General features: G+C 37.2%; 2 protein-coding genes across 3 annotated transcripts in view; one reads left to right on the top strand and one right to left on the bottom strand.

Annotated features, from left to right (window-relative positions):
* cenpp (centromere protein P) overlaps positions 1 to 15,027 on the top strand; it is a 117,043-nt gene that overhangs the window by 15,292 nt on the left and 86,724 nt on the right. The gene's annotated exons all lie outside the window — the stretch shown is intronic.
* Positions 561 to 9,996, bottom strand: ogna (osteoglycin, paralog a). The gene is made up of 6 exons (XM_085274751.1): positions 9,728 to 9,996; positions 6,856 to 6,919; positions 4,909 to 5,073; positions 3,861 to 4,063; positions 3,378 to 3,470; positions 561 to 2,412 (listed from the first exon to the last, which is right to left on the bottom strand). Exons 1-6 carry the CDS (start codon positions 9,881 to 9,883, stop codon positions 2,242 to 2,244), a joined length of 852 nt encoding a protein of 283 aa, XP_085130877.1. The 5' UTR covers positions 9,884 to 9,996; the 3' UTR covers positions 561 to 2,241.

Raw genomic sequence — 15,027 nt, 5'->3', positions numbered from 1 at the left:
GTTCCAAACCAAAACCACTTTATATACGACACCTCTAAAACCCCTTACATAACATCATTCATGTTGTTGTAATATATAATTTATATATTGAAAACAATATTATTTTTCAAAATTAACTGGCATTTCTACAGTAAATTTCTAGTCTAACTAACCACCTAAAGTGCTTTTAAGTGAAGCTTACTCTAATATTGATTTCAAACACATTATATTAAAAAAAAGTTGAACTTTATTAGAATATCTTCAAACATAGCCATGTAACATATTCCTGTACACCACTATCTTATTCACATCAGTAATAATCTCTAAATTAATTTTAATTAATGGTAGGGAAGAGTTGGGAACAAACGTAAGACACTATAGAAGCAAGAGGAGTAACTTTCACATTACTATAATTCATAGATACATTGTTCCCCAGTTCATTTCTGCTGGAGTCTATAAATTAAGAAAACAAAGGTAAGTCACAAAATACTTAAGTCTAATGGAATAATGAAAAGTGCAATTAATCCACACAATAGCAGAACAAAACACACTTTTCACTTAGTTAACGTATTTACACAATATTCTTGTATTTCAAGAAATGTAGTTTTTAATCAGCAAAGAAAAAATATATATCTTAAAGCTACATACAGTTAACGTAAAGAGGAATGTTAACAATGATCACAGATTTGTGGCCAGTTAGGATATTTTTGTTGTTGTTGTTGTTGGGTTGTTGTTTTTTTTTTTTTTTTGGACATGTGACAATGTTCTATTGAAGATATAGATCTACTAGATATAGATCAGCATGCAGATATCAAGTATTCCTTTTGTATAACTAAAATTACTTCAATCCTGCTTCTTCCCTCCTGTTGTCAGGACTCTAAAATGTCAAGTAATGACTTTCTTAAAGACAAGTAAAGATAGGAACAGCTCACTAGAAAACACATGGATCAAAACAGGGTTGCATGAAGAGTCAGTTTGTGATAAATATGGATCTTCCCATACAGGAACGTGCCAGAGTCCTAGCTTAAACATACAGACCAGACAGCATGAATTATGTCAGTTATCAGCACAAGAATGTTTCGATTTGGCTTTACTAAAAATGTCTAAATATACTTTTTGTACCACAATTTTCATTCAGCTGTGACAATTTAATTGTGAAGAAACTGAATGTGAAACTTTAAAAATAAAACATTATTATAATCACTAATGCATCAATTAAACTGCACTTCAGTCATATATTGAGTGCCCTTTACTCAGAGGTAAATCTGAAAAATCTGCCTTGGGTCCATTCATTTAGATCTATTGTTTTTGATGTAGCATTTTGTTGCTAATTTTAGGTAAAACTTTGAAATGTCAGATTTTGCGTTAAAAGTCAGTTGTTTAGATGAGCAAAAACGGCAAAAATGAAGATGCTTACAGTAAATAACTTGAAATATAAATACATTTTCTTACTGCTCACAATTAGATACAGTCTACTAACAATTTGAAGACATTGGGCTGCAAGAAAGCCTCTTCGTTTGTGACAGCAGGTGTTTCTGTTGTTTCAAGGTCACAAGTAGTTTTGTTTGTTTTGGGATTTTTTTTGTTGTTGTTAAGATTGGTTCATCCATGTAGTAAATCAGCAGGTCAAAATGAAACAACAACTTGGACTGTCAGTGTAGAACTGTTAAAACTGCTGCACTCATTTATAGGATTATAGTAGTTGTAGTAGCATTTTATTACCTGTGAAAAGGGTGCTTTAAGGCTACCAGGAAAGTCCTTGTGGGATTTAAGCCTTAGAAATTGCAACAATCTAACAAATACTGCCACTTCAATGGTTATGCGTGTGCAGGTGTAAAATGTTTCAGTGCACCAAGGGTAATACACCACATTACAGTTATTTTAAAGACATAAGGGATTAAGCCAAGTATACATGACAGCCGGCTTTGACTCTGTTATTTTGATTACAGGTAGAAACACTAATTTTAAATGTGGTTAGACAAACTGGTTGTTTGAAGCATATTGAGATTAATTACACTGATGAAATTTCCTTTACTGCCCACCAGTCAGTAAAAGGCCTTTAGGTGAGTTAATGAACACCTTCAGTCCAGTCAGAGGTTTGATTTTGACCTGATACATGCTGATTGTAGGTTTGCCGAAGTAAAAACGTTGACATCTGTGGGACCAGCTCCACAAATCCAAAATACCATGGTGTCTCCCAGCTCTTTGTTGTGGGAAAACTTCCATCAGCAACAAAGGGAGTACAGTTAAATTTCAGTCTCCTCAACGGTACTTTCCAACAGGCAGTACTTTCATACAGGTGAAGTTGTCGGGGTATTTTGACAGCACCACTGGGTTGCCATCAAGGCGGACCTCATTAAGACTTGGTCGTAGGTAATAGGTGTCATTGGACCTGCAGAAGGTGTCCACATTGACCTCAGTGATGTTGTTGTTCTGGAAGAAAATAAAATAATATTGGTAGAGTCTTTTTTTACACCTCACTTTTAATAAAAATTACAGGTTTTAAATTTAATCTAGAAAAGGGTTGTACCAACGGATATGGATCTTGGAGATCAACAATGGGTAGAGTGATTCCCAAAAGTAACTAATAAAGTCATGCTGTACTTTAATTTTGGCATTCTTACATATGACCAGTACTTGCAACAGAGATCAGTCTGGATGTGAATGTAGGGGTGACCACATTGATCTGTCATCATCTCAGAATGAGAGAAAACAGAAGGAGGGCATTCTAGTCTGACTTTAAATTTGTGTCTAATATAACTGGGGTTGCAGAGACGAGTTCATTCCAAAGCTTTTGAGTCACCGAGTGTGTGTGGATGAAAGGCAAATAAGCTCTTTTTACACATATTAAAAAACATAAAGGCTGATATTCATGTACTTAATGGTCACAAGTTATGACAGGCAACAAAGCTCTCCTGCTGAAATAGCACACATTCAGTCTTTTCATGATGGTAGACAGGGAATTAACTTCCCAGCAGTGTCTCTAAGCAAACCCATGCTCAGTTGTAGGCATGGACACAAACAGCTGCAGACACCACAGACAGTCTTTCCTTTCATAGCTCTTTGAAATTTACACACATGCATAGCAAGTGCATTGTGTGCATCTTGGCAGATGTTCCTGAGTGGGCACGAAAAATTGGTTGGCATGCATCTGCATGGAGCCTCGTGCATACTAGCAAATGCTGGAACTGCACCATTCCTTTAATCTATTTGGCAGTAGTGCTGTTGCATTTGGGCCACACAGTATGCGTTTTTACTGTGGAACTCAGTACAGTAGGCCCCTATGGAGAAGTTTATCAAACCCTACTCTAGAACACAAGTTGTGTACCAATTTGATGATGTCACTGGTGACCAAAATCAATGTATTTTTATATACAATGTTAATAAAACATAGAAACCTGAAGATGTAAGATCCGAACACTCTCTGGGATGTATGGAACAGCCTCCAGCATGTTGTCGGACAGGTACAGGTTAACCAGCTTGGTGAGTTTCTGTTGGAAACAAAAAAAGATTTGGAGAAAGAAAGTTGGACTGCCAAGACACATCAACTTTAGTAGTTAGTTGTACTAACACTGTGTTGAATTGATGGTGTACTGTATATAAAGATAATACCTTGTCATAATTCTCTGGTAACATTTTGAGAAATTCAAGCATTGATATTCATCTCACCTGGAAAGTATAGTATCTTGGAGCATTTATACAATTAGGTGGTTAACAAGATTATTTACCCTTTCAGGAGCATGTAAAATATTTGCGATCACTGCTAAGGACAGTTGACATGGCTCATTGTCAGTTTGTATGTTTTAGTAAAACTTTTTAGATTTTTTATCTCCAAATCAGTCACCAGAGTTGGTTGTTTGTTCGTAGAGGTCATGATGTACCTTGAAAGCATTAGCCTTCACTCCTTTGGTTTTGAGTTTGTTGTAGTTGGCATTGAAAGATGTGAGTTTGGCAGGGAGTGCAGGAAGTTTGACCAGCTGATTCTCAGCCAGAGACAATTCCTCCAGGAGGGTTAGCTTGGAGAAGGCTCCATCTTCAATCTCGGAGATCAAATTCCCTGTCAGGTCGATCCTCTTTAAAGTCACTGTTGATAGGTGAGGGTTTTAAAAAAAAAAAAGAAACAAAGAAGTTGTGCTACTTTCATCAATTACAGAAAAGTGAACATGCAGTTGATACATATGACTAAAAGCTAAGTCATACAGTACAAATAATGACTTATCATGTCCCTTGGTTAGTATAGATAATAGTTGACTGTTTACAATGAAGAAGATATCTGTGCTGCAAAGGGCAAGATATGCAAACTCTGACTTACAAGGTTGAAATTTTTGCACTAGATTAATAATTTTTCCTACTGGTGGGTGATGGGATCTTTTAAATCTCCTCTCCCAGGACCCCCAAAATTTCAAATCCTACTCTTATCAACAAAATCTTCATCCTTTGTCTTAACCATTTGTCCAAGTATGGGCACTGGAGTATGTCTCAGGAGAAGGCAAGAGGCAGGGTACACCCTGGGCAGTTGATCACAGGGGCAATACATAGAGACAGACTACCATAAATTTACACTAGGACTATTAGATTAACAGATGTTTACCCCATGGAGGTCAGACATTTAAATATCTGACTGTTGTGACACAAACAACGTAAAGAATTATTAAGAACAAGCAATTATAACTTAAGAAGTATGTCTTTGGCTTGTGGGGGAAACCAGAGCACTCAAATGAAACCCATACAAGCACAGAAAATACAGTGCCCCAGCACTTAACATAATATCCTGTTGTGAATCTGTGTCCAACAACTGACTACGTCCCATTAAAAAACAAATAAATAATTTTTTTTTTTTTTTTTTAATTGCTGAATGTTAAGCAGAAACTTGAGTTTTGAACAGATGGATTAATCAACAAACTCTGGAGTAACCATGTTAAGACTTACCAATTTGAGCAAAGTCTTTGTTTTTGATCTTTCTTATTTTGTTGAAGCGTGCATACAGATAGGCTGTTTCTTTAGGTAGTGTGGGAATGGAGGTCATGTCTGGACTGACCTCCTCACAGTACACCGAGCCAGTCAGACACACACACAGCAGACAGGTGGGAAGGTCTGCAACACAAAGGCATCCATAAAAACCAAGGCGCCTTCAAAGTCCATATGGCCTTACTACATTTAAGCCATAAGTAATTGCTTTTTTTGCAACTAAGTGATCAATTTTAATGGTATTGTTTTTACCTAAGACAAAAAATGTCCAAACCTTTTCAGTTTCAGAACCCAAACAATTCTGTCAAACCATATATTTTTTACTTGTGTAGTCTATAATGTCTTAATTTCTTTTTTCTACTTTAACCAGTAACTCTGTTTATGAGGCAAGGTAGTAAATTCTTCCTTGCTGTGTTCAAAACACAGCACTGATACATCTATCTATCTATCTATCTATCTATCTATCTATCTATCTATCTATCTATCTATCTATCTATCTATCTATCTATCTATCTCTCTATCTCTCTCTCTCTATCTCTCTCTCTCTCTCTCTCTCTCTCTCTCTCTAATATATACATATACATATATAAGAGAGAGAGAGTGCGTGATGGGATCTTTTAAATCTCCTCTCCCAGGACCCCCAAAATTTCAAATCCTACTTTATCAACAAAATCTTCATCCTTTGTCTTAACCATTTGTCCAAGTATGGGCACTGGAGTATGTCTCAGGAGAAGGCAAGAGGCAGGGTACACCCTGGGCAGTTGATCACAGGGGCAATACATAGAGACAGACTACCATAAATTTACACTAGGACTATTAGATTAACAGATGTTTACCCCATGGAGGTCAGACATTTAAATATCTGACTGTTGTGACACAAACAACGTAAAGAATTATTAAGAACAAGCAATTATAACTTAAGAAGTATGTCTTTGGCTTGTGGAGGAAACCAGAGCACTCAAATGAAACCCATACAAGCACAGAAAATACAGTGCCCCAGCACTCTCTCTCTCTCTCTCTCTCTTACACACACACACACACATATATATATATATGAGAGAGAGAGAGATAATATCTTTTTTTTTGTATCTTCAGTTCCACGGTAAAGGCCTTTATTTAACCTTTATTTTTAAATGTACATTACAAATAAGTTTATCTGGGCTATACAGTTTCCATCAGTAGTCTTTAGTAGTACAAGTAGTAGTAGTAGTATTTAGCGTAGTTTATTGTAGTCACTAAAGTCTCTTTTCAATGTCAGTCCTTGGTAAACACAAGTAAGCAGCAATAATCTGTTAAGGCATTTAGTTTTATATTTAGTTTAGTTTTGTTTTCCCACAAGTGTAAATATGAAGCAGTGTCAGAAATTTAGGATATTCATCTCACAATGTGAGTGGTGTTTAAATTTTGTTCCAGGTGTCCTTTCAGGTTAGATGGACAACTTTGAACTTCTCTTACTATGCACAATAGGACTGCTGTTTTGGAGCCAAGGCCAAAGATACTGTTTTAATTCTTTTGTGTTCTTTCACATTCCAAAATCTCACAGTGTATACCCAACTTAATAGGTATTAAACCCTTACAAAAACCTAAGCTGTTTGAGATACTCAAAGGATTTATTGTTATGAACACTATGAATTGCATCAAGGTATTGTTATCCACCTCAGCATTATGGAGTTCCTTGCCAGCATGTGCTCGTGATTTCAAACAACCAAAGGCGAAAGCTTGAATGTTAACCCAGACAAAAGGACCTTGATCTGGTTCATACTCTTGGTGTAGTTCGTAATCTTGGTCCAAGGAATGTTCATTGTTCGTCGACTTTAACAATACTATGAAGGTCTAAGAAAGATCAAATCTGAGATGCATTTTCTTGTGTGTGACATTAGATGCAGGTAGAGTAGGTCTTTCTCTTACCAGCGGCATCTGCTTCCGCTGTAATTGGGTTGTCATCAGGTTCATCAGCAGGAGGCAGCGCCCTCTGCAGGAGAAAACATGGCCTGTTCATATAACGGCCAGATCATTGGCTAGAGCAAAACATCAACACTGCTAGGGTTAGGTCAGTTTGGAAAAATGCTTAAATATTACAGTATATCAAATTTGAGGTAGGAACCAAATAAATGTTATACAACACTGTAAAAGTATATGCATTGCCTTGTGCTTGGCTCAACTTGCAGCAGCTAGCTATAAGAGATTCATGAGCCTGAGCTTTTCATCAGCTGTTAGTTATACAGGGTCGCTGTGTACTTAACTTTGACATAATGAGACTGTAAACATTACAGCTGCCTGTTTTGGTAGGTTCATATTGCAAAAAGTGCAAGTAAGAAGATGAACCAGTATGTCTAGTTTCATTTACAGCTCTTTGAGGGTTTAGTAACACTGCAACACTGTAGATCAAGGAACCAGAAGCCAGAATTTTTCAACTCAGGCCAGTTATCATGGTCTACAGCAGGGGTGTCAAACTCAAATACACAGTGGGCCAAAACTCAAAACTGGAACAAAGTCGCGAGCTAACGTTAATATTCATTGAAATGTATTTAATCCTCCAGATATAAGAATGAATCTTTTCTTATGGACACAGTTCAACACCATAGTTAGCTGAGGCCAACAGGAATGTGGATATTGTGTTCTCCTTTTGCCTTTGTAGGTCTCCTTCAGGTAATCTGGCTACTCTCAGTCCAGACATTTACATGTAAGGTTAAATGGGGTAAACTGCCTGTGGATGTAAGACACATGAAGTGCTTAGAATAAAGCGCTGTATGCGTATATGGGTAAATGTAAGTTGTAGTGTAGAGAACTTTGAGCTGTCAGTAAGACAAGAAAAAAGCTATAGTAATTCCAGTCTGTTTGTGGGAATGTGGGGAATTTATTGTCCGAAGTTGCTGGCTCTGATGTATGATACTGTTCATATATGGTCAGAACTTGTCTTCTGAAGTACTCCCAGTGACTGAGATAGTGACCAACCAGGGTTTGTGAACTGAAACCTGGGTAATATTGTAGTGCTGCAACTTGAAAACTAAAGAGAATTAGGTAGGTGGGTTTTGTGCATTCTTAAGGGCATTTCATGGTGCATGGAAACCACATATTGGACAAATCCCATGATAGAAAAAAATTATGTGAGGTTTTCAAAATGAAGAAACTCCTCTTTTTGGATTTTTGGAGATTTTCTATGTGAGCATGCTTATACTAAGAACACGACCGAAGATGGAGAACTATACAGTACCTATAAAGCACAAAACTCAAATTTAAGTTATATGGACCCATATGGCTACGCAGATGAAGAAACGATATGTTAGTTTTTAGCGTTAAAAAAAGTCTAGGTATGTTTTGAGATTTGAGGCAGTGGACCTACCCTAATTTAACATAAACATAAAAGGCAATTGGAAAACCACAAATCTGGAATAATTCAAAAGGTCTTTGGCCATTTGCTGTGTGATTGTTTGAAAGTGTCTTATAAGGTGATGGAACAAAGCAATATGCTGCTGGAGGTTACTGCAAAGAAAAAAAATATGCTAGCTTTCTTCATCTAGTTATACAACAAAAGAACTTGTGACATGGCTGACCGTTTTTAGTTTGAGTTATATTTCATTCTTCTAGCTGAGTGAAGACGAAGGTGCCTCAAAAAAGCATGTTTGCAAACATTAAGCATTAGAGAAGGAAACTAGAATACTGGTACATAACTCATAAACAAATAGCATCATTATTGAATAACCTTGAGCAAAATACGGGCTCCGTTCCTACTGCTGAGTCCCTAAACCAACTGACCTGGTCTCGAGCCAGTTGAAAGAAAGAAGAGCTTTGCACATTGTGGATTAAAAAGTTAACATAATAACCTTTTGGTAAATAGCTAATTGTAGCAGCACCAATAGGTATAAGGTCTGTCACTGAAAAATGAAAAGCAGCTGGTATTCAAACTGAAGTTATGGTTCCATAGCTGTATTGTGTTGTCACACTCCACATTTGTCTCACTCTCTCTCTCCCTGTGGATTGTTTGTGGGTTTTTCGCTTCCTTCAAGTGTTTTCTGAAGGAGAAATCAGACCAGATTTTGGTTTTATTCCATCCAAATATTTCTTAAGGGGGTTAGTGTGGTTAGAACAGGGTTAATGTGGTCGACCCAGGGTTGTGTTTTGGTAAGACTCCACAGAAATGGGTTGTGTATGTGTGTTGGAGCTGTGAGCTTAATGGATTATCTGTTAGAAGAGGAGGACAGTGAAATGAAGTGCTAACAGATGCTGCCATTACCAAGTAGCAGAAAGTGGATTATCAACTAAACCATGAAGTGGATTAATTATTGCTTGTGTAATGTAGTAGAATTAATTGATTTTGAATGTGCCCAGCTATTAAGCAAACCTTCTTTCTCCCTCTTTGTAAAGCATTGCTCAAATTGCTTTTTCATTTTTCCAACCTGCTCCCAATAAAGTTTTCTGGTTTTGTCTGGTTTCACTGCAGTCTTGAAACTATGCCTCTTATTCATTAAGAATAAGAATATTATCCTTGTGCCTTTGATTTACCTCAATATGCATGCCTGGTCATTATTGGAATTATTTATCTTTGGTGTGTCAAAATAACCACCTTTTGTCATTATTTAACACTGTGACAAATGTAAAAAATGATCTTCTAAGTTAATGCTGTCAAAACAAACTTTTTAATATCTTGATTAAAAAAAATGACAAAACTTTAACAAATTTAAAAAAAGGCTAGAAAAATAAAAGAAAACACCAAAAATAGTAGATATAATCCCATAAATCCATCCCAAAGAAATAATAATACAAATAATAAAGTTCTCACCCTAGCCCTCCTTGATTTTAAATAGTCACTGAAGTATCCATTCAGTTGACTGCCAGCTAGAGATCCTGGTATCAGCTGTGAGTCGTGGTCGAAAGTCCTGGCTGAGGCTGCCACCAGCCATGGCACCAGCATACAGGTGAAAAAGAGCGTCTTCATGCTGTCCAAAACAGTGTGATGCAGACACACCAGCTCGCCTTAAAGTCTGAGTTTGGGTCAGCAGCTGCTTTTTGCCACAAGCCCCTGGTTGAATGTGTCAAATGACTCTATTTAAAGGCTGAACCAGTAGCTTTCAGCAGACTCTTAAAGCAGAGTTTATAGAGCGCAGCACTTAACCCTTTCCTGACCACCCACCATCCATCTGCTGAGAGACAGACTTGGACACAGACAGGATGTACAGTGAGAAGCGCACACACCAAAATGAGGCACATATGGAAAATGATGAGAAAGAATAAAGTGTCCATTTTTCTCCTAAATGTCCCTAAGTGTGTACAGGAAAAAAATATGCAGAGAAAGCAGAAAAACCGAAAGTTGACAACCAAAGTGTGAGTGTTTTTTGTCAGAAGGAATGTCTGTGGTCTCTGCCCAGCCACTCTGTAATGACTTATAATAACCAACCTATCTTTCATTAGGCTGGATCAGTGTTTTTCTTCTTCTCCTACTATGTTATTCTCTTAGCCGTTGGTCAGACAATTCATTTAACAGCCATCAAGTAAGCACTTCTTATAGGCTGGGATTTACCAATATTCATGTTTTCTTTCTGGACAGCTCTCTCAGTAACTAATGTTTCAGGCTGGAACTGCTTTTAGTTAGTTATATCATCATTTTAAAATTATTAACAAAAAATGATCTGCTCTCTGCTGATATGAAGCCATAACAATCATCTACACAGTTCTATAGATAGAACTTACTTTTTTAATTAATGATGATTAGGGGCTGCCGAGGGACGTAACAGTCTTCTTTAAGATTCACATTAAATTTTTGGAAGAATGCTGCTTGATTCAAGCAGCCATTGCAAGTGATAGTCATGGCACTCAGTCTTGAATTAAAATCTGTGGCAGATTATGATGATGATGATGATGATGATGATGGGAAACCGTCAATGGTGGAAAAAAAGATTTTTAAAGCCTTATTAAGTCAGCAAATTATAAGTGGCTTTTGGCAGATTTGACTGATAATTCTATACATGCAGTCCTTATGTCTCCATGACCACTGAAATTAAAGGTCATTTATGTCATTCTTTAAATTAACTACCAAAATGAGTGCCCAGAGACTTGCTTCTCAAAGGACTTTAAGCATCTGCTCAGTGTTTTTTGTATTTAATTTTTCCCCCCTCTAGCATTATTGTATAATACCTAAAAGCAAATATTGGTTTACTTAAGGACTGTCTTGTCAGATCCCGTTAAGGATGTCCTGTGGGCACCTTACCCACTTTTAATCTTGTATAAGTTAGGGTGTAATGATTATTCAAATTCATGGTTCGCTTCATGCCCTAGTTGGGCCACAATTTTGGCTTTTGATGTTTCGGTCACTGTTTAAAACTTAAACTGTAATACTTATAGTGAAACCATATGACATTTGTGTGTGACATTTCCACATGTGACATTTCCAGTTGCCTGAAGCTACTGTAGAGGCTCATAGTCTAACATGTTACTGATACACTTTATGATTTTTTTTTTTACCTTCATTTGTTATCCTGTTTGTGAAATTACGGGAGTAATATCTGAGAAGCAATTCTTTATGCTACATCATATCTAAAGTAAACAGCTGTGCACAGACTATGTCTTCATCTCCCTTGAAGTCATTGTGCGTTTTTCATAGACTTGACTTATTGTAGAATCATTCAAGATGGTAAGCATACTAGCCTTTGATGTTATTTTATGAAGTTTTAAAGCAGTGCAAGTGTTAAAAAAGTGTTCTGTCAGAACCACTGTCCTACTGTTGCTGACCAAAGGCGCTTTAGCAGTTAAACTGAGGACTCGTGACTGGGTGAGCCTGAGCCCAGGACAGTCCCTCCAGCAGGAGCATTTGGTTTCTTTATTTCTTCCTTCCTGATGTTGGGGTGTCTTGAATGAAAATGTTGTTCAAATGTTCAAATGCTTCTCTTCTTTGAACGTTTTAGTTTGAGTCCTGCTTTCTGATGTGTAAGATTTGTGTTGGGACTTCTCATTTATATAGTTTTTGGTTGCATTTAGGTCTTAAGTTCTTGGGTACATATGTTCAAAAGTGGTGTGGGAGGACACTAGATATTATTTGTATAAAAAATTATAATATTTTTATGGTGCCTAAATGGCATTGAGGCATTTAGAGGCATTTCATTCAACAATTTAAATCACAGGCTGACTGACCAGTAGATTAAACAGACTGTTATAGCAAGGAATCATTTGTATCAAAGGTAAAGTAAAACTTCTGGTCTTGCAAGCAGTTTCCTGTAAAGACAGTCCAATACAAACCTTACCATGCAACTGTAAACAATAAAATGCTTGCAATTGATGATTAAATTTCTTGTATTTTTGCCTTAAAACCCAGTATGATTTGTATAAGTTAACTGCAGTCCATCCAAATGCATGTAATAGGTAAGCTTAGGTATGACATCAGATTTGATGTATTTGGATATTAGCTGTTGGATGGTTAATAGAGTAACATCATAGCAGCAGTCACATTTTACTTGGTCGCAAGACCATTACAACAGCTGACTTTGAACCTCTCTCACTGTTATCGATATGTTTCCCTTACATTGGTCATGTTGACATAAGAACAGCCTAATGTCACACAGAGTTCAGTTTTAGCCCTCTTGAAGACCGTATTCAGAGCAGTCTGTTGCCTGACATAACTGGGGGGGAGGGTGTGAACCATGTTTAAGGCCAAAGCACTTTGCTGTAAGACAATAAATTGACACAGGTTTAGAGTTGGTGCCTCAAGTTAAGGAGTTCAAGTATGCAAATTAATTATTTATCATTTAAAATTTTTGCCAAGCAGTAAAACTTAAGGCAAAATGTGAATGTGTTCTTGTTTTCTGGTTGATGAGAGAAAAGTGGGCACAGCAAATGCTAACATAAAACAAGGATCTATACACTCAGCATACTGGTCATATCTCAGCTGTTCATCATTTTAATCAATACACCTCTTTATTTTAGCATCGGTCGGACCTCCACAGGCTTGTGTTTTAAAAGTGTAATAAAGTACTTAATTGGCAATAAGACATCAATAAATAACAGCTAATATGGTAAACATGAAAAATGTCACAAATAAATTAAAAGCAGAATTGCTGGGAAATGAACAAAAAAGGAAAAACCTATGGGAGTATTTTCCAAAGCAGAAAGGCCAAGAGATTCTTAGTAATAAAACCAGAGAGACTCTCAGGCTATTTAACAGCTGTTGAGGTCCAGCTGTTCTTGTCAGAGAAATCACAGAAATGTTGGACTTGTCCAGAGCAGTTCTTAAGAAATTTATTTTGTGTGTGTCTGTGTGTTTTTCATAAAAAAAAATTGAAATTAAAATGCTCTATAAAAGGCAGTACTTCTCTATAAACAAGTAAAGCTGAAGAGAAATGACTGAAGTGTAAGAGGAAAATGGTTAAATAGGAAACATCTGACCATCTCAGCCTTCAAGAGTAGAGAAAAAAGAAGGGGGCCCAGATATAAACATCCAAGGAACATGAGCCCAGACTGTTACAGGTGTGTTAGCAATTATGAACACCTTTAAACTTTTATGACTCTGGGAAGAGGGCCAGCAACTAGAGAATGTTTTTACTGTCACTAATTTTCTATACCACAGTTGGGCTGTCAGGGTGTTTCACTGGTATTTCACTCCACAACAAAGGAAGTCACTGGGGAAAGCCACCCACAATAACACACTAAACGCACATTATTCCCGCCGTGTTGGGAATGTTCCTGTCACGCTCAATCTGTTTGTGAACATGAATAAACCTTTTTAAAGCCATTGAATTCTTGTGTACCACTGCAGAAACACGAACACAGAAAATAATTCCTGTGTTGATTGACCTGGTGGATGACTAAATGAAAGCGAAAGGGTTGTAAACTCAGCCTTGAGAGTTGGACAAGAGAGAAAGATTTTATTCTCTTAACTAGCAACACCATTTTTTTGAGACTGTACTGGACTTGGTCTAAGTGTCTGAAATCAAATTTAACAACAGTCACCCAGTCATGTTCTGTGCACGCTAAAGACGCCCAGTGGGGTTTTCTTGTAAACAGCCAAAGATGTTTACATCCAACATTTCTCAGAACATGTGGGGTGTATCTTCTGAGGTTTACCTAACATATTGAAAACATTTACTTCCTCATAAAACTCTGGGAAAGCAAATTTTTTAAATGGTTTGCATCGTTCACGTATGCAGCTAAATTCCCTATACTTTTGCTTACTCTTCTGAAAGCTCTCTCCATTTTTGTTCTGTCTCTATAAAACAGCTGGATTTGAATCAATTCAAATTCAAGCCAATATGTTCTGTGATCTGCTGCCATGGTTATTAGGATGGTAAATAGTTTTCCAGCTGAGAGCAAAATCTTCTAAATGCAACCACAAATATGCCTATTTGATACCTTTTTAGATCGCCGTGCAACCTTTAATTATAACAGTAGTAGTATATTAAGGCATTCTTGAATGCTGAAATGAATGGCACTGTTGCTAGGTGCAACTCTTTGTTAAATGGTAGTTGGAGCAGGATGAGTATTATGCTGCATACAATCCAGTACAGACCATACAAATTTTTTTTTTCTGTTTTAATAATTTATTAATTTGTATAATTCACATAACAATTTAATAGTCCCCCCCTTTTTTTAAAAATCACTTTTCCAGCTTGTCCCCCCCCCCCCCCCCCCCGTTTCAGGCTGCTGTCTTCTGCCAGCTGTGGTCAATGTGACGGTGAGCTGAGTTTTAGGGTGTCAGGTGTAAGTGAGCGATAAGTAATGGCAGGCTGAGGCCAACCCAGTCAAAACAATACGCATGAGTAAATGTACTCTACACACAGACGCCCATTTCACTGAAGAGTATCTTTCGACACGGTGGACCACCTGGCTAGGCATTATGTAGCCTTGGTCTGCATGGGTCTGGCTGACTATTGACATGGTGTATTAACCCACCACTAAGATCCATGTGCTGTGGTAGTGACATAGCCACCTGCTAGCTCTGGGCTGCCGCCAGCAACTGGAAAACTGACAGTGAGGCTTTTTATTTTAGCTCTGAGACTTCTTACGTAACAAATGTTTCATGTTTTGCAAGTTAATAATTAACACAAATATACTACTTGAGTTTTCTAATTAGGCTTCTTGTCAAACTAAATAAAG

The sequence above is a fragment of the Mchenga conophoros genome, linkage group LG5 (genome assembly GCF_057382185.1).
Source record: "Mchenga conophoros isolate Kocher_MC1m ecotype Shallow Benthic linkage group LG5, M_conophoros_male_GT1.1, whole genome shotgun sequence".
Lineage (NCBI taxonomy): Eukaryota > Metazoa > Chordata > Actinopteri > Cichliformes > Cichlidae > Mchenga > Mchenga conophoros.
This window is presented reverse-complemented; position numbering and strand designations above follow the sequence as displayed.

Coding starts and splice junctions, on each gene's coding strand:
- ogna (XM_085274751.1), bottom strand. CDS start 9,883: ATGAAGACGCTCTTTTTCACCTGTATGCTGGTGCCATGGCTGGTGGCA. Junction 6,920..9,727: donor TAAAATCAAGGAGGGCTAGG/GTGAGAACTTTA, acceptor TTTCTCCTGCAG/AGGGCGCTGCCTCCTGCTGA. Junction 3,471..3,860: donor TGAAGGCTAATGCTTTCAAG/GTACATCATGAC, acceptor TGTTTCCAACAG/AAACTCACCAAGCTGGTTAA.